Source organism: Eucyclogobius newberryi, unplaced genomic scaffold (assembly GCF_026437365.1).
Source record: "Eucyclogobius newberryi isolate DKJ021-1_F unplaced genomic scaffold, fEucNew1.0.hap1 SCAF_7, whole genome shotgun sequence".
In the NCBI taxonomy this organism is placed as follows: Eukaryota; Metazoa; Chordata; class Actinopteri; order Gobiiformes; family Gobiidae; genus Eucyclogobius; species Eucyclogobius newberryi.
The window spans coordinates 22,289,110-22,313,590 of record NW_027316389.1 but is presented as its reverse complement, the minus strand read 5'-3'; the positions used below and the strand labels follow the sequence as shown (position 1 = coordinate 22,313,590).

Below are 24,481 nucleotides of genomic sequence, written 5' to 3'. Positions count from 1 at the left end.
AAATAAATAAAATAAAAGCTAAAACGTAAAGAAGTTGAATGGGTTTTCTGGGGTGAGGTTATGTCTGGATACTAGACCAGGTCAGAACGATTCTGACTTTTTGAGCGTTGCTGTGAACACATTCACATAGAAAACAGCATTTTAAGTCTTTCTGACCGTGCTTTACTGAGGCATGGAACTTGTAGTTAATCACTGCTGAGTATAACCTATAATCTACACTGTCTTTTCATTTATTCTATATGAAAAGAGGACAGCGACCGCCAAATTCATCTACATCTAAGACTAAAATGCAATGCAAAATCAAAGCCATTCGCCATCAGCAGACAACAAAGCAGACCTTAAAGAACAGATGCAGATGTACATTTGAGCTGCTGCTGGTGCTGAATATACCTGTACCAGCGTCTCCAAAAGATGAATCACGTCAATACATGCTTTTTCTATATGAAAAGAGGACAGCGGCAGTCAAATGAAACTAAGACTCAAATGTAAAATCTCAAGGCCATTCACCATCATCAAACAACAAAGCAGATCTAACAGAACAGATGGGAAGTAGACGTTAATAACTCATGCTATATCATGTTAAATTCCTCTGCACATCCCCTCATTGCGCTTATCATGGAGCTGCAAATGTCTAATATAGGCTCGACGGTGAAGGATAAGAAAGTTTAAATTAAAAAAGGAGACAAAGCTGTAGCCATGTATGTTTCATAATTGTGTTCTGAACGGTATACTGCTCTTCCAGGTCCACTCTTACAGGTTGGACAGCTCCCCATCACTCTTACCTCCAGCGGCCGCGGAGCCCTGCATCACCAGCATCAGCACCGCGCACACGGTCGCAGTCCTCCGCGCCAGCATCCCGTCCCGCCTCTGCGCGCGTCCCCTGCCCGCGCTCCTGGAGCCAGAAGAGCGGCGGGTCCATGCGGCTGCGGCGGACTGGGAGACAGAGCGCGGGTCGTCTTTGCGCTGAAGCCCGCCGACCCCGGACAGGAGCGCGTGTTTGGGAGCCATCGGTCACCACTTAATCCTGACAGGGGAACATCTAAAGGCGCTGAGCTGCAGAAAGGCATCCGACCAAGGTGCGCCCGCCGCGGACAGTCGGGGCTCGGCTCGCCATGAGCGGAGAGCTGCTGGAGGGATGAAAAACAAAGGCGCTGCCGCTGTGCACCTCCGCGCGTCTGAAAAGGTCCTACTGCGACCGCAAGGCGAAAGCGCGCCCCATCTCGGTGCGTCAAGACCGCCACATTACCGGAAATCACAAGCGCAGACTTCAACATAAAACTGCGGGGCTGAGCGGTTATCGTGACAAAATAAATCACAGCCCACTCTAGACTAATACAGTGTGTTTTATGGGGAATTTGATTGGCATTAGTCTGCACAGTGACACATTTTATTTTGATGCGTTCATAAATAGGCTTCAAACTTTGTACTAACAAAAGGTTTATAGATCAGTCTGTGTGTTATTGGTTAGGTTATTTATGGAGCAAATCAATTCCTTTGACATAATCTGCGGGTTGTGGAGTTCCATATATTCAAATAGATCCAAGTAAATAAGTCACATTCGAATTTGGATGAAAGAAAAGTGCATGTCTGAGCTAAAAGGGAAACAGCGCCCCCTGGTGTTAAATCAGGGCGGGGCTTCCTACTCCAGTATTTTTGACAAAATGTTGAGTGTCGTCTTCAGTCCATGATCTTGTATTTTTGCAGGTCTCTTGAGATACACTTTATTGTCTGACAGCGAGGGAGACAAGGGCAAAAAGCTCACTTTCAGATTGTCAAATGTATTTTGAGTGTGGTCACTGTTCTTGAAGAATTGTAATAAACATATATACATGAGATAATAACTGGGTGCAGAGAGAAATTATGTGTTATAAAAGACAAACACAATGATTGAAGCAAAATATCCTTTTTAATTCAAAGTGAATCTTGACATAGTACGCCATTAATTCATAATTTGACACTAACCAATAAGAGTCACCAAGAAGGAACCCGCTTTTTGTGACAAAGTACATAAGGCTTAGTCACATCGAAACTCACTGAGAACCAGAGGGGGGAAGAAAACAACCGCAAACTGCTAAGACACACATTACATCCAAACAATAATCATTTCCCAGTCCTCATATATTGTTGAATATTGCACAGTGCAGTTGCTACATGTCAAACTAGTGTAGCACTTAAGAAATCAAAAACAAAATTATAAGCCACACAACACTACACATATTTAGAACAGTAACATTTTAATTTACCAACTGTATATATTTTTTCTAATACAACAACATTGATAAGTTTGATACAAAGAAATTAAAATATATTTTTAGCCCAGTACCTCAATGAAACAATCTTGTCACAGTTTTTTGGAAAAAGGGGCCAATAAGGAGCAGGCCTAAAGGTCCAAATGTTTTCAAAATGTACTTTTATTATAGCCAAAGGATTCCTACCACCATATAAAAGGCACACTTAGAATTGCATACTTTTTAGAGATGTAGAATGGTCCGTTTTAGGCCTACTTTTTAAAGGCAGCTGGACTCGATAACCCCCGGGTGACTTTTGTTATGCAGCTGTCAACATAAGGCTGCAAGGTGGATTATCTGTCCAATTCAATCAAGACAAAGTGGTGAAGGATTACCAGCACTGAGGTGGGACAATCTCATCACAGGTGCTGAGCTGACAGAGATAGAAACGTATGGAAAACAACTGTGAGTGAGGCCGCACAACACAAGGTTACACTTTTCATTGACGTGAAGTAGTAGCGTACTATCCACGAAGATGGTCAACACAGTAGCAAGTCAAGTACACAAAATATACTTATATGCTTACATAACACAGCCAAAATCATTACAAAATCATTAATGCTCAGACAAGGCGCAATCAACTTTGGACCTAAACTTTGAATATGATTGATAGATAAAGCATTTAAATGAAAGCCCTGACTTTAACTCATGATTTCAACTTCTACTATCATAACTCATCTCGACTAAAAATAAAATCACACATGACAGAATTTGCTTCGTAGCTATTAGAAATGCATACAAACAATATTCGACTTCTACAGTACATTCACAAGTAAATAAAGCTTTGAATTAGACTTTTAACGGGCCCTACGTTTTTGAGTTCTGTGCCGTGTACATGGTGAGGACAATAACAATCCCTGACTATTTTAGGATTCTGTGACTTTTTTTCCTTCTTTTTCTTTTTTTTTATCAGCGCACGTCTTGGTCTACAAAGTGTAATGGAAAAAAAATAACATTTACACATTTTTAACCACTTAGCTAAACATTATGTGTCAGCAATTTGTTTTAGAGGAAGGCACTATTTGTACAGTACAAAGAGATGCAAATACAGTCTGAGAACTTAGGGAAAAAAGCTGTGTTCAGAATAAAACTAAAACAATAATCCATAATTGAACCCAGGCTAGATTTTTGGAGAAATACTGACGCTAAACACACATAAAAAAATAAATCACACACACCAAAAAAGCGACATCAAAATAAAAATGAAAACTTCCATTACAGCAGTTTACAATCACTTCAAAAACAACAAAGCTAAATACGGAGGCACTGGCATAGGAATAGCATTCACTATACGGTATAATATAATCAAAATAAAACCCACTCCTACTGTTTTTTTTTTATCATAAGGAGTACAATACAAAGAGAACGCAGACTAGTATGAGATTAATCCTCTAAATTCACAGCTAAGAAGTGGCAGATCATCAGTACATAGCAGCTTAGTATCTATACATTCCAAATACATTTAGCCAAACATAGCTCGGAAAATAAAACCCAGACAAGTCAGTTTTAAAAGAGAAAACGCACAATATATTCCAATGCTGAGAACTGCAACAGTATACTAGAGGTGATGGAGGAAATAGTATCGACCATGCTTCAGAAATGATTCATGAACAGTCTTTGGTGCTGATTGGAGTCAAAATACTAGCGGATATACAACAGGTAAAGACACTACACGACACACAAGGCTATGCTTCCACCCTGAAGGAATGTATCAAAACTGACGACAGGTTTAATACACAGACAAAAGCTTTGTCTCACACCAATAGGAAACGATTACCAATACACCTCTAATACTCAAAAGCCCAGCAATGATACTGTTAATTGATAGGATTTAAACACTGAGAAGCATTAAAGTAAAAACATAAAACAATATAATCTACCTTAGTCTATGCCACTCCCAAAACGTATAATGCGTTAATGCAGGACTAGCCTAAATGCACAAAAATAAAAACACAGCAACCCAGAGGCAATCTAGATTGTATTGCAGTTACAGTAAACAGTGACAATACTGTTATGATTAAGTACAATAGTGAATAGAAATTGATTATCAAAATATCAAATCACTCTATATGTACATAAAAAGCTCATTCAGTCAAAGCCCTAAAATGTGCAGCCTCTAGCTAAAGTAAATCTATACTCTGAGTTAGAAAGCAAATTGAAGCTAGACATGTGCTAGTATTCATAACATATCTACAAATAGTGATAAGCCAAGTCTCTTCAGAGTCAAAGGGTTAAGTGCTGCAAGCCCATTTAAATGTACAATCTATTACGCTGCTCCTGAAAGAACATCAGAGACTCTGGTTTTAAGGCACTAGGAGACGGCAGCAGCACACACCAGTCTGCCTCCATCGACGACAGGGGTGCTGGAGCCTTGCTAATAAGGGACTTGGATGGTTTCAACACAGCTGACGGGCTAGAAGAATGTGCTACAAGGCAACGTCAATAAGGAACAGGTGGAGGTGGTCCAGCTATACAGCAACCATAACAAAGGATTTCCAGCTTTATAAAGGATCTCTGAGCAACAACAAGCAACAGGAGGAGGTAATGTGCAAAGGACATATTATTTTTTTAATTGAATTTATTCTGCGATGTGCTCTCATAAAGCTATATTTCATTCTCTCCTCCTGACTGACATTTTTGTGTCTCTCAGAGCCCAAGTAGCTCTGCCGATCAAACTACAAACTCATAGCATTTCATGTCAAGCGGTATATTTAGTCATATTACTACTTCAGTAAAGATTCTCCTGTGCTCCTTTCTCTTACATTGGTATTCAATCTTGCCTTTTTCATCACAGATGTTGTGTTCTACTAAAGGCCCTTCCCGTCCAGGTGGCAGCCCCAGTCCACTTGTCGTTGACCTTCTGTGTCAGCAGGTAGTGTGGGCCGGTCCGGCTCCTCAGATATACGAGAACTGGGGGTGGTGGCTGAGCTTGGTGGGGCTTAGAGGGAAGCCCGTGTAGGCTGTAGCCGGTGACGCCATGTAAGGGTGTGCGCCGGGGGGCGGGAAAGGGGGCTTGAACTGATGGTGCGGGTGAGGGGCGTATGCCGGCTGCTGGTGCGGGTGGGGGGCAAAGGCGGGCTGGTGGTGCGGATGGGTGCTGATGCCAAGGGTAACCTGGTGAACTATGGCGCCTCCTTGAGGGTGGGACAGACCGTAGCTGTGCTGGAGGAGAGGGGGAGGGCGAGAGGGCAGGATATGGTGGGGGTGGTGGGTGGCGCTGGGCGGGTAGGACAGCAGGGTGGGGCCTGAAGTGTGCGTGGGGCTGCTGTGGGACAGGTGTGTGAAAGTGTGCGTGTGGACATTTGGGGTGATGAAGGCATGAGGTCGCAGAGGCCCAAAGTTGCTGTTCCATTCTTTGCTGAGGTTGGAGCTGTACTGCTGCACCTGCGGCACAACAACATGTATGTGAAAGGTGGCAACCAACATGACACACACTCTAATACTTTACAAAGACGTATGGTCTAGGACTGGGTCAAATGTCCCTGAGGTCCGATGGGCATGATAGACAAAATCATGAAAATGCAATCAAATCAACTCATGTAAAAACAAACATTAAAGCTTACGAGGAAGGAAAACGCTACATACTGTTCTGAGATAAAAACATTTTCAAAAAGGTTTTGGGGGGGCTCAGACTTGGGAGCAACTCAATAATCCAAAAATGATAATCTTATTGAATTTGCCTGTGTAATGCAGCCAAATCGAGTGTTGGATTGGTGTTTGATTCCAGCAGCTTCCACAATAACGTCATCGAGTTTAAAACTTTCATGCAGGAGTTTTGTTGCAACAGTATATTGAGCCACCCACACATTTATTGTAGGCATTGGGTCATCTCATTAAAATATCATATTCATGACTCTCGGGAGTACAGCCCACACCACGTTCAAACACAAAAAGGCTTATGAATGCTCCTAATACTGTAACAAAAGAGGAAAATAAAATGGAAGAACTGACCTGCCCAAAGCCCAAGAGGTGCGGCTGCTGGCCTGAAACCTTTTGCTGTCGGGACAGGTGATGGGCGGGGGGGAGGAGGGGGCCTGACGAAGGATTGCTCCGTCCTGTGGGGTTGCAACGCCCTTTGGACCGGGACCAGGACTCTGACGCTAAAAAAGACAAGACAAAGTGAGTATTCTATACAAGCATGCTGTAAAAATAGATGGCGCCTTTAGTCCAAACGACCTGTGTGACGCAGACACAGAGAAGTAAAAAGAAAAAATGTCAAACACATGCACTTAATGTCTTTAGCATTCTGTCTTCAAACAAACCCAAACACACACATATTGGCACTCAGAATAGTCATCAGGAACAGTTGAACTGAAGAAAATCAAATAGTCCACTTCCACTTGGTAAACATCGCCGTCAAGAACCACCAGAGAAACCAGGAGGCCGATACCAAATGAAATGCATCCTTCGTCCCTGTATGTGTGGGCATTGCTTTGCAACAGATTTTTAATTGCTCCAATTATAAACGGCAACAATGTAGTGACGCAAGTTAAAATAACAATACAAGGATGCATTTCTAGGCATTGAAAATAAGTCCTGCCAAATTGCACAGTGCATGGTAAATTGCAGTCCCCCTTACTAAACTGGAGTTGAGAATGACAAGTAAATGAAGGAGTATTGCAAAATTTGCAGCTGTGACAGATTTGGTACCAGCTCTTCCAATTCTCTGCTAGTGTCTGCGATCACCTGTTTAGGCCTCTATGACCCACTAGAGGGCGGTAAGGCCCTACTTCTTCCATTTGACCTGAAAAGTAAACATGGCCAAAGCAAAAGTAACTGATCACTAACGAACAAGTGATTAATTAAATTAATTGTAAATTATTATATTGTTTTTTTTAAGTTATGCAATATGAGATATTAACTAAATTAGATTAATTAGTGCAGCATTTGTGCAGTCAAATGAAGACACTGACCCATTCTGTGCACCCGGTCTTCTGTTCCACGTGTGTTGTTGTGAACTCTCATGGGGGGAACCACCATTGTCCTCACACCATGAGGCGTCCTGTCCTGCATGGTTTGTTCAGAGAGTGGCGCTACCACAGCAGCCATAGTTGAGCGTTTGCTATGGTTACTGTTGCTGTCTAAGTAACGGTAGGAACGGTTGCCACGTGGAGAAGTTGATGCGTCAGATGAGGGTGACCCCTCAACAGTCTCACAACCACTTTCATGGCCGTCATCCTCCGACATGCTGCGCACAGAGAAGCCACACAAGTCAGAACACGGCAAAAACCAACATTTAGACTTTTGAAAACTACGTTATGTTTCTTACCTGTTGGGTCTCTTGCACGGGGAGGCAGATGGGCTGGATTGAACAGAGTTGGAGGCAAATGAGCTGGTACTGAGACTGCTCTCAGGGCTGCTGAAAGAACACACTCTCTCCATTGAAAGACTGGTGTTTCTACAAGCCTCACAGACACACTCCTCTTTGCACCTGTTGACAAAACATGGATTTGACCTCATTCTTTCCTTTGGAAGAGACTTTGCCATTATATTATAAACTACACTAACAAAATAACATTGGAGAGTGACTAAAGTCCAAAGTTAGAAATAACACAAATTATACACAAAATAAGGTAAAAGGGTTGATACAACCTTGCCTTACTGCCTTCTGCACAACCGACTATTATTGATTATTATTAATATTGCTCAAATCAGCAAACTAGATAAAAGTTTTCCTTTGCATCTAAGCTTCCTTTAAATATGCACCATGTAGCTTTTCTGATGGAGAGTATGCATCCTACTTTTCTCCATGTAGATGTTAATGCTTTTTCTTGGAATGTTCCACAGAATGGCATTTGTCTATCTCTATGGATGCAATCAGATACCACAGTTAGGAGGTCAGATCTGTGGAGAGGTGACCCCTTTTACAGTAAGGTTTTTGCAGTACATCATAGTGTGGAACATTCTAGGCAAAGTAATAACATCTCCATACCCCCCACCAGAGAGGTTACATAGGACACCTTCAAACGTTTGCTTACCCTCTCAGACGACACATGTGGGACTCGTCCTCTTCGGCCTCGTCTCCGTCTGTGGCCTCACTGTGGATGCTGATGACACTGGGAGCGGGGCTGGGCGTGTCCCCCATCAGAACGGCCACATCTCTCTGCGACTGACTGTCCGACTGCCTCTTGCTGTTCGGTACCATCTCTTTAAAGCAGGTCACGTTCTTCACAGCCACGTCCACTTCTACCTCACTGGTGTTTTGAGCAACCGGTGCCTTGTTCTCCGCCTCTGGAACACCCCTCTGTGAAGACTGCACTCTTCCTGTGCCAATTTGCCCCACGACGTCAGCGATCTTCGGGGTGCGACAAACTGATGTGTGAATGTTACTGTGTTGGGACAGATTTCTGAAAACGCATGATAAATGTGTTAGATACCAGGAGAAATCGAGTAAATAAAATAGTACAATGATCAAAATCCTACCTGTTATTGTGCCGGTTTCTCTTAGTTGTGGGCTGAGGCCAAACTACATGCGCTATTCCAACATTGATAGGCTGATGGGCGGGCATTTGATTTGTGAGTAACGACTGTTGAATCATTGAGTTGTAATGGCTGCTGTGAGGACGCATTTTCCTGCAATAGCATACAAATATAATGAGTATTTGTCATACAGTGTACTTCACATCAACATTTTCAAAGCTGGCAATATTAGAGTTGTAACTTACCCCCAATCACTTATCCGTTGGGGGCCAGATGTGTCATTGAGGGAAGGCGGAGGAGGGGGAGGAGGGTGAGAGGGAGGAGGTCCAACCGGAGTCATCTGTTGCCAGGCTGCTGAAACAAGCAGCTGCTGCCCCCGACTTGACCAAGCCTGCTGTAAAAATAGAGAGCCATTTTAGTTTCTTTTCAAATGGGATGTAAATATATCCCCATACTTGCCAAATAGAAATCATGTTTTACCGTAGCTATAACCCCTGGCCTCACTGGCAGTGGTTGTATGGGTGGGGCCTGAGTTACCATGGGAACAGGATAGCCACCTGATTGGTTAAGATTTCCTTGAAGAAATGAAAGATTAAATTAAAGATTCATTCAAAGAGTACACCGTTTAAGTACAGTTTTTGGTGAGTTTTTACCTTGCATGGTTGGAGGACAGAGGAGAAGAGCGGGCGGGAATGAGTCACTGCAGCCAAACTGGTTGTTGGTAGTTGACAAAGCAATCCCAGGATGCAATACAGATGGTGCTGATTGGGTTATGGTCTAAAATGGAAAAAATAAAGAGGCTTGAAGTATAGATTGGTCCAACTAATAGGATTTTCTTCACCTGTCGAATAACCTAGTTTAAATAAATCAAATGTAAAGGGAAGGGAAGGGAAGAGTGTATCTAAAACGTTGCAAACACAGTCATCACCCTAGGACTGGTCGATATGGCAAAAAAGGGATCACGTTTTCCACATATTGATCGATCTCAATTAGCAATGATTTCCCCCTTCTTTTGAAGAACAAAATCAATTCATTTCATCAAAAATTATAACCAAGGTCTGAACTCTGCTCCAAACCACTTGCTTTAACTGACAGAGGATTGGCTATAGATGCGATCAATTGCCCCACTCTGCACCCCTGCTCACCTGAGTGTGGACTGGTATATTATTGTAGCCAAGGGGGATGCCAGTGGAGGCGGGGGGGGGCACGGGAGGCCTTGAGAAATGGATGGTGTTTTGGTTCAAAGCATCAAACACGCCACTGACTCGACTGTGGCACATGTCCATGACACGGAAAGAGGATTGCACACTAAAAAAAAAGAAGAGATTAGTGTTAAGATTGAAACAAAACAACCATATTTCGTGGAGATTTGAGTGTCGTCTTACTGGCTGCTGTGTGGGTAGTCCAGCAGGTGAGTCATGGTGAGGAAGGGATGATTGAGCACATTGGAGGGAACAGTCCTGTCCTCCGCATCGATTAGAAGCATGGTCTTCAGCAGAGACACGAACTCCCTGCGGTCGGCCTTTTCTGCCTGCATGTCACCGTTGTCAGGAATAAGCACCAAGTTCACCTGCAATTGTGGATCATTAATATGAGTCTCATAAAAATAGGGGACCAGAATGTGGATCTGTGTCTTACATGTGCTATGTCATCCAAACAGCTGAAAATGTACTTTCGGGCCTCTTTGGATTTAAGCCCCGTTTCCTTCTCATGCTCTTCTGTTGTCTGAAGAAAAAAACACAAACCAGGACTTGTTAATTGAAGGTGTCTAAATAGTTTACATTGAATCAAACTTTCAATAAAAAACAACGTCCATATCCAGTTTTGTGTTGAAAAAGGCGAAAATGTTGCCAAAATATATATGCCCTATATACTTTTTTGTTTTCTGAAATGAGCTTAATTTTTTTGGTTGGTGGAGTAACGTTTACATTTATGTAAGTATTTCACTGTCATAGTGGTTTGGTCATGGATGTACTATATTATCTGGATAGGGTATTGCTAGCCCCAGTGGCCAGTCCATCGGTACCACAGCCAAAAAAATAGTGCGACCCAGAAAGCTTTTTTCAATAGAGCGCAATGTAACGGAAAAACTGCTCGTGTTCGGCTGACAGGGCACGTAGAGCTTTCAGAAACACCGGATATAGCAGCAATTTTTCCCTTTTTTGGAGTCCTTGATTTTTTCGCAGTTTTAAATTCTTCAGTTGTCTTTAAAAACGCAATTTAAGCCGTTAGCGTCGGCCACGCTCTAGCGTGCCACTCTAACCGAGCTCCTGCATGTGCCGTGAATCAGCTGAAGTGCCATGAACAAGCTACAGGGGTCAAACTATGGATCCATATATTAATAACAGAACAGATCATCGAACTAATGATCATGGATCTGAGGGACATGGATCTACAACTCAGAAGCGTTGTCTTGAAATGTTTATGCCTGAAAAACTAAAGAACCAAAGAAATATTACGGAAGGAAAGCAAGGGAATGGAATGTATTGCCAGATATAATTTAATTAATGTTTACGTTTAGTGTCCTTCAGTGTTGTTACTTGTGTTGTTACTTTACCCATGGTATGTAGACACGCACATGATCAGAGTAGCCTAAATACTTTTGATGACTTTCAGCATGTTTTGCATGTGGATAGATAAATGTCATCTGAATACATTTGACATGTTGCAGAAAAAATCTGTAATTTAAAAAGAAATTTAAGTACATTCCATGCGCCAATGAGCAGGTGCCATAGACTTGAATGGGCCCTGGAGGCTTGGGTTTGGTACGTTGTGATTTGTTATGCAACTTCCTGTTACATGATTTCAAGCTGCCGTTAAGAGGCTAAAATTCTTAACCTCTGGTAAAAAAAAAAAAAAGATCTTTTGTGAGAAATGTGAAAGCCATCGTCCTTTTAAAAGGATGATTTCATATACATGTCAGTATTTTCCATTGTGAGTGCGTGTACCTTTAGTCTCCACGAGGCGTAGGGAGAGTCAGACTCTTTGGTAAAGAAGCGAGATGTCTTGGTCCCCTTGTTCAGCAGGTGCTCACCAGGCAGACCCTGAGTCTGAGAGATGTACCGGATCTAGGTAATCACAGAAGAGGATTAAGTATTAAACAGTAAACATACTTCAAACCTTAGTTAAGAGACCTTGTTAGTCCAAATAATAACTCCACTTTGATTTGGTTCATTTATTTTTGTGAACACCACGTTCACGTTAGCCACACAACAAAGTCTCCCTCGGTCCCACCCAGACACGTATAACAGGTAAACAGAACAGTATCGCCCCATAGCTGTCAGGCATGAGACGTGAAACTTAGAGAAGTGAAACTTAAGAAACTAACAACCTTTTTTACTCATCCCAGGGGGCGATGCGATCCGTCGCGCTAATAAACAAACGCACGTGTGTGTTGTATCAGTCCACACGGGGGAGTGCACATGCACACTTCCGCCTGCGTTCTCAAATCGCCGAAAAATCGTCCATTGCGCCTTTAACCATTGAAACTAATCCTGTCCAAATCTTGTAATAACCTTTTAAATGATATGTTATTCTTAAAACGTATGCAGCTTTACTCTGAAGTGTATAGTGGATTTCATACAAGGCTTCAGGCCTGATATAGAAATTACTTATTATCTAATCCTGCCCTTTGCGCTCTGGTACCTTCACCTTTACATCACAACCAAATCTCCAAAGTAAATTTTAGAGGATATTGCAACAGTGTGAAGTGAAAACCCGGGCTTAAACCACTGTAAATAATACATTTTGTTGACAGGGGACAGCTGCCTTCAAACACCACCACCTTCTAGAAGCCCCAACACAAAATCCTAAAATATTATGACATTGTGTGCGGGAACACAGACGACTGCCTAGAACAAAAATGTGAGCAGCCAGAGGGCACTGGACTGAAAACGTGCTGATGGGGCCCCCAACGACCACTCCATGTCTCCCATCAGGCTTATGTTTATAAATACATTTTGCTGCGCAGAGTGGAACTGCTACGAGCCTTGGCATAGCACAGCATGCTTTGGGGGGGCTCACTGTATGTACCCTGGTGTGGCCCAGAGAACAACAGAGCTGGCAATGTCCCCTCTGTTTGCCCACATAAATGTGACCCATGAGAGGCGCATTCTCTCCGTGCACATAGAGTTACAGCAGAAGATGGTTTGCACTCAATTTCAGTTTACAATAAAACCAAGAATCAAAAACTGTAAATATTTTTTGCTTATTCAAAATGCTTTTAAATGCTCAAAAAAGGAATTATAATTCAAACTAAAAGGAGACAAAAAATGGTTGTGCATTTGTCGTTGATGATGATTTGTAAGTCAGATGTGCGCGTATATTAGAAACCATCTCTAGTTTCAGACTTTCACATGCTTCCTTACAGAGATGTGGACTTCCACATTTCATGAGGAAGTAAAAGCTAAAAGGTATGAACATTTAAGGACCCAAATTATGCATTATTTGCATTGATATTGTCCTTTAAACATGTTTTGAGAACTTTTGCATTGCCATCTCATGTTAACAAAGTCTGCAGCGATGAGCAAAGACAAAAAGGTCAAAGTGGCTCGACCTCAGTGAAAAATCATCTGCAGAGCTGCAGAGTTACCGCTCAAAACAACACAAGGTAAATCAACACTGGCCTCGCATAACAAACTTTTACCAACACAAGTAGATGTTTCAATGATGTGACATAAAACGCAGATTAATTCATATCTTCTGTTACTGCTTGGATTTAATCTGATATGTTTACAATACAGTCTGATGACAAGTTAATTAGACATTTCTAAAGATTCTGCTGTAATTTTTCTGTGGAAGATCAAAATGGTTCCCTTAAGAAATAAACAAGTAAATAACAAGTTAATTATCTCAAAGAGACTGAAATGCGGCAGATGCACTCATTATGGACGTTTGGACTAGTGTCATTAGAAGTAAAATAATGCTCTTTTAGGGACATACATATGGAAAATTAAGAATTAAATGTGTAATTTAAAGCAGATTGTGAACTATATATGTTATTTTAATAATATTCTTTTAAAAATAGTTTTACAAATGTTAAATTAAAAATGGATCAATTAAAGAAAATAATCAATAGATTACTGGATTACTAAAATAATCTATAGTTGCAGCCCTAGTTAGCAATCTATTTACAAGAAGCAGAGGGCATTACCATGGGGAATAAAAGCTAACTAACAAAAACGTATCTTACTGCTGTCATGCCAATGTAAGTACAGAGTTGTAATGATTATAATTTGATGGCAGAAATTATTTATGGACTGAAAATCAGTGTAGGAGATATCTGGTTCTCTACCTATGAGGTCACAAATCTAGAACATTTGAAACGGAGTGCGTTCTGAGGCACACAGCCAAATAACTCGTAAACAGGATCATTGAAAAAGAAATGAAGCTAAATACAACTCCAGGTTGAAAGATCTTGAATTCTCTCCTAACACAACCAGAACGACACTGGTGTGTTGTGTGAACGCAGCTCAAGTTCTTGAGAGTGTGAGGAATGTTACCTGGTCGTACTCCAGAGCTCCGGGGTACAGGGGCCAGCCCAGGAACAGCTCCGCTATCACACAACCCAGTGACCACATGTCGATGGCCTCACAAAATGGCAGGCCTAAAATAATCTCTGGAGCCCTGTAGGGAAATGAAGGGGCACAAAAGGTTACATGTGACTGCCACAGTTTTAAAACATTGGGATAATATGAGTCCAGAATGAAACAGGTGAAAACACTATACAAACTAATTTAGTACAAAGATTCTTCTATATATACACACACACACACACACACACATTACAATTGTAATATATATACTACTGATAAATATATACTACTAAGTCAATAAAGGAAAAGTGTAGCAGAAACCCATTGCAAAACATGTTTAATAATTCATATTTTCTTGGGGGGGGGAAATAATGATGATACAATATGCAGTTATTTACACAACACTGTGGCGCTTAAAGAGAGCTCAGGGGCTTTCTAGTCTTGTAAAGTATTGTTGTGACGTACACAGTGCTGATCCAACCAAGTCCAAAATCTCTAGCAACAAGTGGACTTTGTCTTTTAGGCACAGGGACAGTAATCTGGCAGTGCCGTGTACCAGTGCAGAAAAACAATAGGCTAAGGGCCTGGACAGCTGAGCAACAGCACTGCAAATAGCAACCTATGCTATGACGACCACAGGGGAAATGACTGTTGCCAAGCAACAACCGGATGCTGGACCATAATGTAACAGTATTACAAGGTGATAAATGGGGCCATCAGTCATTATTCAGCAGACACACGTAGTGCATGTGTGTGCAAAGAGGGCACACACATCAACTCCAGTAATATAGGGCCTTCTCTGCTCAAAAGGAAATTATGCTTGCAATTTCCTTTTGGCATTTCAACAGGAATTTGGAAAAAAGAAAAAAGAAAAAAAAAGAAATGTGCCTTGAAACAGATTTCCTCGTTTTTTCAAAACCACCATTATGTACTATAACTATATCTTAGAAGCAGAAGAACCACAGACATGATGGTTGTTGCAGTTATCTCTGTTTTTGACCTTTCGGAGTGAAATTGTATTTTGAAAGTTAAAACGCATCAGTTACCAAATAAGGTTTAACACGACATTTGGAGTGGAAGTTAGGATGGACATGTGTTATTGTCATTCTACATTTGAAGCATGAGCAGACAGAATTTAAAAAGTTAACTGAATTTAACTTGAACAGTTTATATCTAGACAAGATTTAAATCAATACACTTCTTCTAAGCATCTAGAACAAACAAACGAGCATATCCAAAGTTTTAAATCCTCTATCACAAGGTCACCAACTGGTCGATCTCAGAGGATGTGGGCAACCATCCCAAAGCAGTTTTACTTTATATGTTCATAAGTTTATTGTCCGGTGTTGATAAATACCCTGAATAACCATTTGTTATACATGGAGGGCCACGCTAGCACAAGAGAAACAACCAGCGCAAGTACGGTAGCAGGACCACTTCGCTGTCAGCGCTGGTGCGCACAGCACTCGAAAGAGAGAGGGAAGAGAGAGAGATAAGAGAAGGAGACAGGTAGTGTCGTAACTTGTTCACGCAGTTTTTGTCTCAAAGCAGTTTGTTGCAAAAAGGGAAGTTGATTTCTTCAAAGTCTCAACCTGAAGACCTAAGTGAGACGTGGATAAGATTAAACTGCTTTTAATTAGCCTATTTGCTTGAGGCCACTATATTTTATTTTCAAAATTTCCAAATGTAGGCAATTGAATATTATTATTCATTGCAAGTTTACATTTTAATAAAATGTTATTAGGCTATAATATATTCATATAGTGTTTCTAAAGCCTAAAAGTCCAGTAAAAAACCTAACTAATAATACCAATAGTGCTTTGCTCAATCTAAAAGTAGCTCACAAGCCACACACAATCCCAACATACAAAGATTTGATGCGAGTCAAGATTTGAAATTAAGTACACAATCCAGAATAACCCTCAGCTGAATGCATCCATTTAAATGATTAACTTGTATTGACAAGCTCCTCTGTTTCCATGCGCGGCCCTTGATGAAAATGGTTTAGAAACCCTAATTTAAAATATGAACAGGTGCCGTTAACCCAATTAGACCAAACTTCACACACAAAAAACTACAACTTCAATGTATTAAACAGCAAATAAACAAAAGCTCTTGGTCCAGGTCCAACCTGATCTTGAATTGATAATGGATTGCTTTCCAATTTAAAATGTACTATATTTCCCTGACTAGCAAACTTCCCAAATCTGTTAGCAGCACAGAATACAAGCTGGCCTTCACCTGATCTGTTGCTTAGCTAAATTATTCACATTGCCGTGATCCATTTTCATTGTGGGAGGTAGTTTGACGTCATCGCAGCGCACTGACAGTCACCTCACCAGGCCCTGCTGTGTCACACTACCATAGCAACCACACATTAGACCGTGACGAGCTTTTAACACCACCTGAAAGACCCTGTTACATTTAACTGTTAGGGGAGGACAGACTTAAAAACAGCTTGAAAAAAGAAAACTGTTAAATGTCATGATCATATGAATGACTGTAAAACAAAAGGCACAATCACTTATTCATTCCCATTACTCTTTATTACAACAGACTAGATAATTTACACACACTTTAAGCACCAAGTGACAGTAGGAATAAAGAGGTCATGGCAAAAAAGGCCACAAAGATAACTATACAAAAATGACAAAAGCACCCTTTAACTACGGTATATATTTTGCATTGCTACAGTAACCACATAGTGACTCACTGAACCATTCAAACAACCTCAGACAAAAACAATCTGCTCAATCTGAGACATGCCACAAATCTTATGCTATAAAGAAAGTAAAACTGATGGCCATAGCACTATAGTGGAACTCTCAGCAAAATAAAAAATGTTCTTTAAAAAAGGAAACTTTGAAATTACTTTCCTCACAAAACATCTTACACAGGCCAGAATATTGCTTCTGTTCGGACTAACAGGAAGTTAAGGCTTAAGTGTACTAATACTGGGATTCCTTGTATTTCTCAGTTGGCTTCCTGTGTCAGCACAGCAACTTAAAATTGTTATTATCTGTAAATAAAATCAAGCCGTTCAATGTAAATATTTTAGTCAAATGGTTGTAATCTAAAAAAGGTACAAAATAGAAGTTGTAGTTGTATATCTGAGAAAATACTTGCTATTACCCCTCAGATATGTCCCTTGTCAGGCAGACACTAAACAAACATCCAGTGACGTGAGCAGTCGGCTGCACAAACAAACTAAAGGGATAATGGTAGACATTATGGTCGAGAAGCGGCTTTACTGCTTCGACTTCCTAATCAGAACATAAACAAAACCAGGTTTAAGAGATGCATTTGATAGCAGATTGAGTCAAGTTCAATTTTATTTGAAGCATATAACATCCACAAGCTATAAAGTAAATCAGCTCATCATTCCAGGGGAATTGAGTTGTAGGGAACACTTTGTAACGTGTGTGTGCTGTGCCACCTTGGCAGCTGCTGCATGTACAGTTGTACATATGAGAACATAACAGCACTCACAGGAATGTCTCCATATATTTTTACACACCACATTCTGCTATTTGTTTATGTGTCCTGAAAGGCCTCTCAAAAATGTAGAGCCTGTCCTCTTTTACTGCTCTAAGATCTCAACATTGGAACTTTAAAGACAAATAGGCCGTAGAACCTACACACATATCTAAGCGGGTCAACTTCAGAGCAAGGCCCTCATGTTGCGCAAGAGCAGTTTACACCCAGAGTGCAAAACAGGGGGGCCAACGGTTCTTTTGTCAAACTTTTATATCAGAATTTGTGCTGGAATTTATAAGCCATGGACTGCCCTCTGCTCATGGTCTGAAAAAGAGGTGTAAATAAAAAAGTAGGTCCCTAGAATAGAGTTATGTTACATTAGGAGACAAACCCTGTATCCCGGCAGCAGATTGCTCAATGTTTAAACACTCCGATCATTTAGCCAGCACAGTGAACCTACGTACTTGCAGCAACTTGCAAGAGAATAGAAAGTACTCTTGATTTAAAAAGGTATCAAGTTTGCTATGTGAGGGAATGAGTGGTGCAGAAATAAATGTGAATGTACTTTGGTCGTTTGATTTGCTAATTCAAAACAATCATGACTTATTTGCATTTTAGATGTGGGACATTTGAAGTACAATACGTATTGTAATTTTTTTTAAAGCACAATTGTTTTAGAATGCCCGATCGATTTATCGGATGACCGATATTATCTGCTGATATGGGGACCTGGGGACCTTGGGAGGATTATTGGCCAGTTATACATTGTTTTATATCGTAGAATCTCTAGAATACAAACATGGTTAATGCCTTGAGGGAGGGACGGAGGTTGGACCCCAATATTTAGGGCGCTGAAGAGGGGGGCGCTTGTGGTCTAGAGGATGGCATAGTGCAGCTGACTGCAGCTCCAGAGTGACGCTCCAGGGGGGTGTGCGCGGGCTCGGACTAGTAGTAGTATATAGAGTATGATGTATAGTAGTATTATAGTGATAAGAGTATATATATATATATAATATATATATATATTATATATATATTATATATATAATATATATATATATTATATATATAATATATATATAGTATATACTATATAGATATATATGATATATAGTATATAGTATAGTATTATATACACAGTATATATATATATACACATATATACATATATATATATATCCATATATATATATAGTAGTATATATACATATATATATAGTAGTAGTGTAGTATTTAGTATATGATATATATATTTATATTTATATAGATATATATATATATCTATATTATATTTATACAGATATATAATATATAGTACATATATATATATACATATATATAACATATATATAACTATATATAATATATGATATATATATATATATAGATATATTATAGAGTATATATATGTGTAGTATATATAGAGTATATATTATATATACAGAGTGTATATGTATATATATATATATAGATATAGTACGTTTATATATATATAACATATATACAGTATAGTATAATATATATATATACACATATATATATATACAGCTATATAGTACAGATAGTTATATGATAGATAGTGTGCTGTGTAGTATGTGTATGTGTGTGTAGTAGAGTCATGTAGTATGAGTGTGAGTATATATACATATAGTATATATACATAGTATAGTATACATATAGACTTATACATATATTTATATATAGCACATATACATATATATTATATATACATATATATATATATACATATATATATATATATACATATATACATATATATATATATACATATATATATATATACATATAATATATATATATACATATATATATATATACATATATATATATACATATATATATATATACATATATATATACATATATATATATACATATATATATATACATATATATATATATACATATATATATACATATATATATATACATATATATATATACATATATATATTATATATATACATATATATATATATATATATATATATATATATACATATATATATATACATATATATATATACATATATATATATATATATATATACATATATATATATATATATATATATATATATATATTATAATATATATATATATATATATATATATATATATATATATATATATATATATATATATATATATATATATTATCCTATTTGTGAATCTAAGGTGGCCTGTCTGCGCGGTAAGTGTTGTAAATGTGTTTTTTTTCGTTCACTTTAGTTAGCTCTTAGCTCGTGAAATGCTACAACATTGCCTCAGTTTATTTTACATACTAAATATATCAGCAGTTATATAGGCTATTGCCGCCTCCAATTTGCTTATATATCAGCCTTGTATCGGCCCCCAAGATCCATTTAGGTCGGGCCCTAAATTGTTTAAAGGGGTACATTTATATTTGACTCTAAGCTAAAAGACAAGTTTGCAGCTCTTCTCCATGTTCTCTCGCACATTATGCAACAGCTCCAAAGTTTTGGGCGTGTCGATGTGAACAGAGATAAGGCCCACAGACTGGCACGCCTCCAAAAATGCATATGTTCAGGCAGACTGAATAGAAGACTGAAGTGGTGATCCCAGAACTATTTAAGAAACAATGATCTCAATAGCTCAGTTGTTAATTGTTCTATAGGCAAAATCGGTATAATTGCTCATTAGTCCAGGAGTGTTCCATTGTAGAAAAAGATTCAGTTGTAGTCATCTGGACACTTTTAGAAAAACAAGACGTTTCAACTCATCCAAAAGTAATTCTCAATCTAAAGATCTAGCCTGAGAACACGGCTATTCAAAGAGTCATTCTATAGGGAAATGCATGCTATAAAACAATATTGATAAAGATGGTAACAAATGTGACATGATCATATATATGAATGTGAATATGTGCAGTGATAATGTGTGATACGGGTGAAGTTTTGCCTGCTCACCTGTAGTATCTGGACTGGAGGTATGTGGAGCAGACTGCTTTGGAGACATGGCTTGCAGAACCAAAGTCAATGACTTTAACTCTATAGGGCTGCCTGGAGGGGTCCACCAGCATGATGTTCTCAGGTTTTAGGTCAGCGTGAATCAAACCTAGACACTTCAGCTTTTTTAAAGCGGTGGCCACCTATCAGGTTAAAGAGAAACACAGTGAATACAGATCTACATCTCTGAAGTCTGACACCACAACTTAATGTAAAAGAAAAAGTTGTTGGAGCAATGCAAGTGCAACTCTATTACAGCTAAATCTACATTGACTGGTGCTACAAATTGTTATCGATAAAGAAAACAATTATTTACATGTCAATGGCCTTTTGGCGATTTAACATTCAGGGATCCTGGGTTAACACACAAGGGTTAAAGGATTTTACCTGCAGCAGAATGGGCCTGATGATTCTGAGTGGCAGTGGACTGAACTTGTTCTGTTTTAAAAAGTCATAAAGGTTTTGCTCCAGCATTTCAAACACCAGGCAGGTGTGACTGCGGTGCTGAAAGCACTCCAGTGCACGCACAATGTTGTGCTCATCAGCATTCTCGTTGCTCAACCGGGCTAGTATCTCAACCTGACACGGAACACAGTACATTTTATTTATTAATGAAGAACAATTATGATGCGTAAAATACAAACTGGCGGAAGGACTTAGAACTCACTTCAATTTGTCCCTGTCGTGCATATGATGGGTGGTTTTTCAGGATTTTGACTGCCACAACTTCATTGGTTCCTCTCTTCCAGCACTTGACTACCTGACCAAAAGTCCCACGACCCAAGAACTCCAAGACCTCGTAATTGTTCTTCAGGGAGCACAAAACCTCATGTTGGACCAACTGATAGTCCCCATCTCCAGTTCCGGTCCTGGTTACCGTGCCTCCAGCCCCAGCCTCATTGCTGCCCTTGGGCCTAAACTCAGTCCCGACCACTGCCATTCCCATGCCATTCCCCCTGTTGTGCTGAGCGAGAGGCAGCCCCTCACCCCCTCCTCTCACAGTGTCTGCATTGTTCCCCGAGCTGCTCTGTAACATGGTCACTGCGGCCGGATGCACAGCAGATTCCTCCTCCACTATCTGCATGCCTCCAGCACACCTCTTGTCCTCTGGTTGTTCTCCACTTTTACCTGGCTTCTGCTCACATCTCTGTGTGGTACCTGGGTTTACAAGACGAGCATATGTTCTCCTGGTCTGCAACCTGTTTGCGGTCTCGTCTTTCACTGCTCTGACAAACGCTCCCCTCAGCAGACCACAGTCCAAACCCACTCTAGGCCCACTCCTCTCTGTCTGCGAAGTCGAACCTCCCTTGCTGGCCTCCAGCTTCTGCACTTGATGGAATTACGTTGTTGGGATATGCGATACCGTAATTGACGCCGATCACGTAGGTCTTGGGTGGGGGTCGATGCTGAAAAGTTCTGCTGCTGGTGTTGTTGTTACCACAATGGGCTTCACTCGGCTGTCTGCTGGTACCGCTACTGCTGGTTCCTAAGGCACTTGTCTGAGTTGAGTGCAGGTGCGATGGGTAGATCAAGACTTGTGAGGCCATACCTATAAACAGGAGAAATAGGTTAAAATTTGCCCAAATGCAGTCAGAATTCAAATATCAGTATTTCAGTACTCATGTGTGTACACATAATCCATTCAACTTTATTTTAAATTAACTCAGTCTTTATCAAAGGAGTCATATAAGTTTAATGTTAAAGTTACTACAAAAAGAGAACTTGCATGTTGAAATGGGAGCTGGGGGAAGCCCAATGCAAATCTGGCCTGTCCCCACACGCTACACAAGAGGTCAGTTTCACACAAACAGTACTACAATGCAAATACTACCTAAGAGGCAATGACACGCCGAAAGACAATGAGCACTCACAGAAATGCATGTATGTGTGTGTGTAAGTGTATAAATAAAATAAATAAATTATTATATTGTATGTTGATTTGTCTACAGTGTCAAACAAAGTTATCATAGGCATACGTTTTAAAACAGGAAGACAAACAGGAATTGTTTCCTATAGAGAGAGAGTTTGAGTTTTACCAGAGAGAAAGAGGTGTTTGGAGACTAGTGACACTCCGTTGAACACAGGCTCAGACAAGCAGACGGGTGCGCCACTGAAACATTTCTCATAATCAGGGCTGATAGGTTTTACCAGATACGCCACTCACATAAATTGTCTACACTTCTTTTAACTCTAACTAAGTATAGAAGAGTCTAAAAAAACAAACGTATGAATGTGAGCTTCCTGTTTCACAATTTGACACACAGTATGCAATTATGATGCTACTGTAATATAAGCAAACTCTAATTTCAAGAACCAGACATGCATTCATGTTAGCAACGTCTTTACAGTCAGAGCTGACGTAGCCCCTACTTCATCTCCTTTAATGTCAAACTCTGAAGCCTGACACCCACAGGGCCACTAGACCCAGGACTGAAATGGAGAACAGTGACATCGAGCTGTGTATGTTTGTGCTAATGTTTCCTAGGTTTTAAAAAGCTGACAACTGAAAACACATCTCGTTACTGATAAACCAAAAAGTGCATGCAGGTGTTGAACGTTTACCGATTTATACTATTTAATGTTCGTGCATTGTGTAAGTTTATGTTAAGATTTTTTAAAGGGTTTTATTTCTTTTTAACAAATCTTTGCGTCAGACCGTGAAGTCTTTCAATCCGACTGTTTGATTCAATGTTACTCTCCGGAAAATTCGTGAACGTTTGTGTAAAGTGCACTATCTGTACTAACTTTAGTTACGCCCCTGGGGGAAGGGCAACAACAGGCAAGACACCTGTTGAAACTTATGTTGAACGTGACAGCCGGTCAAATAACAGATGTAAAGCTCCGTGCTGAATATGTACAATATTGGAAGTAAATATAAACGCATACGCTAAAGTAAAGTTACAAAAGAAGCCAATCGCGGAACGTTCCGTTTATAATAACTGCATTCGCGTTTCCCCAGGGAACGATTTCGACTCTAACAATAAACAACACACATACAAAGCATCAGTTTACATAGCTGTTGCACATAACTGTTCACATCTCAGTGTCAGAAACTAAGGGAACTGAAGTTGGTTGGTTAGCTTAACATCAAACGTTAGCAAACAAGCTAACGACAATGTAATAATATACCCCAATCTCAAACTAACACGATCCGGAATTGTAGTGAGTAACCTCTGATGTTAAGGCACATACCTTCAAAAACAACGACAAAATATATCACCAAAAGCGTCGAGGAACAGGCTAACATCGAGGTCCCACACAGCCAAATCCTGCGACGCTGCTGCTGCTGCCATCTTGTTGAACGTCGACGCAAGACCAAGCGACTTTTCGCACATTTGAAGCTCCAAACAACGTAAATAACTACATATTATGAAAGCCAGCCACAATCCATGTTTCCACAGCCGCCGTGGATTTTAGCAACCATTGTTTTTGACTCCGTTTATGGTAGAAAATCCGTGTTTCCAAACTTTTGCATGGTACGCCCTGTCCCCCACAGATAGCTGGCGGCTGCTAGCTGTTGCTGCTGCTGGTTCAGTAGCTTGTTGCTTCTCCGCATGTGTGGAATGTCACAGAGGAGGAGGGACGAGCGAGAGGGAGGGGAGAGAGAGGGAGAGGGGGGGAGGGAGGGAGAGGGGGGGAGGGAGGGAGGGAGAGGGGGGGAGGGAGGGGGGAGAGGGGGGGGAGGGAGGGAGAGGGAGGGGGGAGGGAGGAGCGAGAGGGAGGGAGGGGGGAGGGGGGAGAGGGGGGGAGGGAGGGGGAGAAGGGAGAGGGA

The 24,481-nt window shown here is 40.2% G+C and overlaps 2 protein-coding genes across 3 annotated transcripts in view; both read right to left on the bottom strand.

Annotated features, from left to right (window-relative positions):
- Positions 1-1,136, bottom strand: part of LOC140348610 (UPF0606 protein KIAA1549L-like) — a 77,375-nt gene extending 76,239 nt beyond the window's left edge. For both annotated transcript variants that reach the window (XM_072434594.1, XM_072434595.1), the window contains exon 1: positions 783-1,136. In XM_072434594.1, the coding sequence (XP_072290695.1) occupies positions 783-1,008 (226 nt within the window). In that variant the 5' untranslated portion in view covers positions 1,009-1,136. The remainder of the gene's footprint in view (positions 1-782) is intronic.
- A 751-nt stretch (positions 1,137-1,887) lies between these two features.
- LOC140348854 (homeodomain-interacting protein kinase 3-like) lies at positions 1,888-24,263 on the bottom strand. The gene is given in 19 exon segments (XM_072434969.1): positions 1,888-5,672; positions 6,240-6,388; positions 7,202-7,476; positions 7,558-7,719; positions 8,267-8,635; positions 8,712-8,861; positions 8,954-9,102; positions 9,189-9,283; positions 9,362-9,485; positions 9,854-10,016; positions 10,094-10,278; positions 10,347-10,433; positions 11,657-11,776; positions 14,210-14,333; positions 20,671-20,852; positions 21,097-21,288; positions 21,377-21,980; positions 21,982-22,258; positions 23,902-24,263. Coding segments are annotated over 19 exon segments (3,951 nt in total). The 5' UTR covers positions 23,957-24,263; the 3' UTR covers positions 1,888-5,183.
- Between the last annotated feature and the right edge of the window lie 218 nt (positions 24,264-24,481).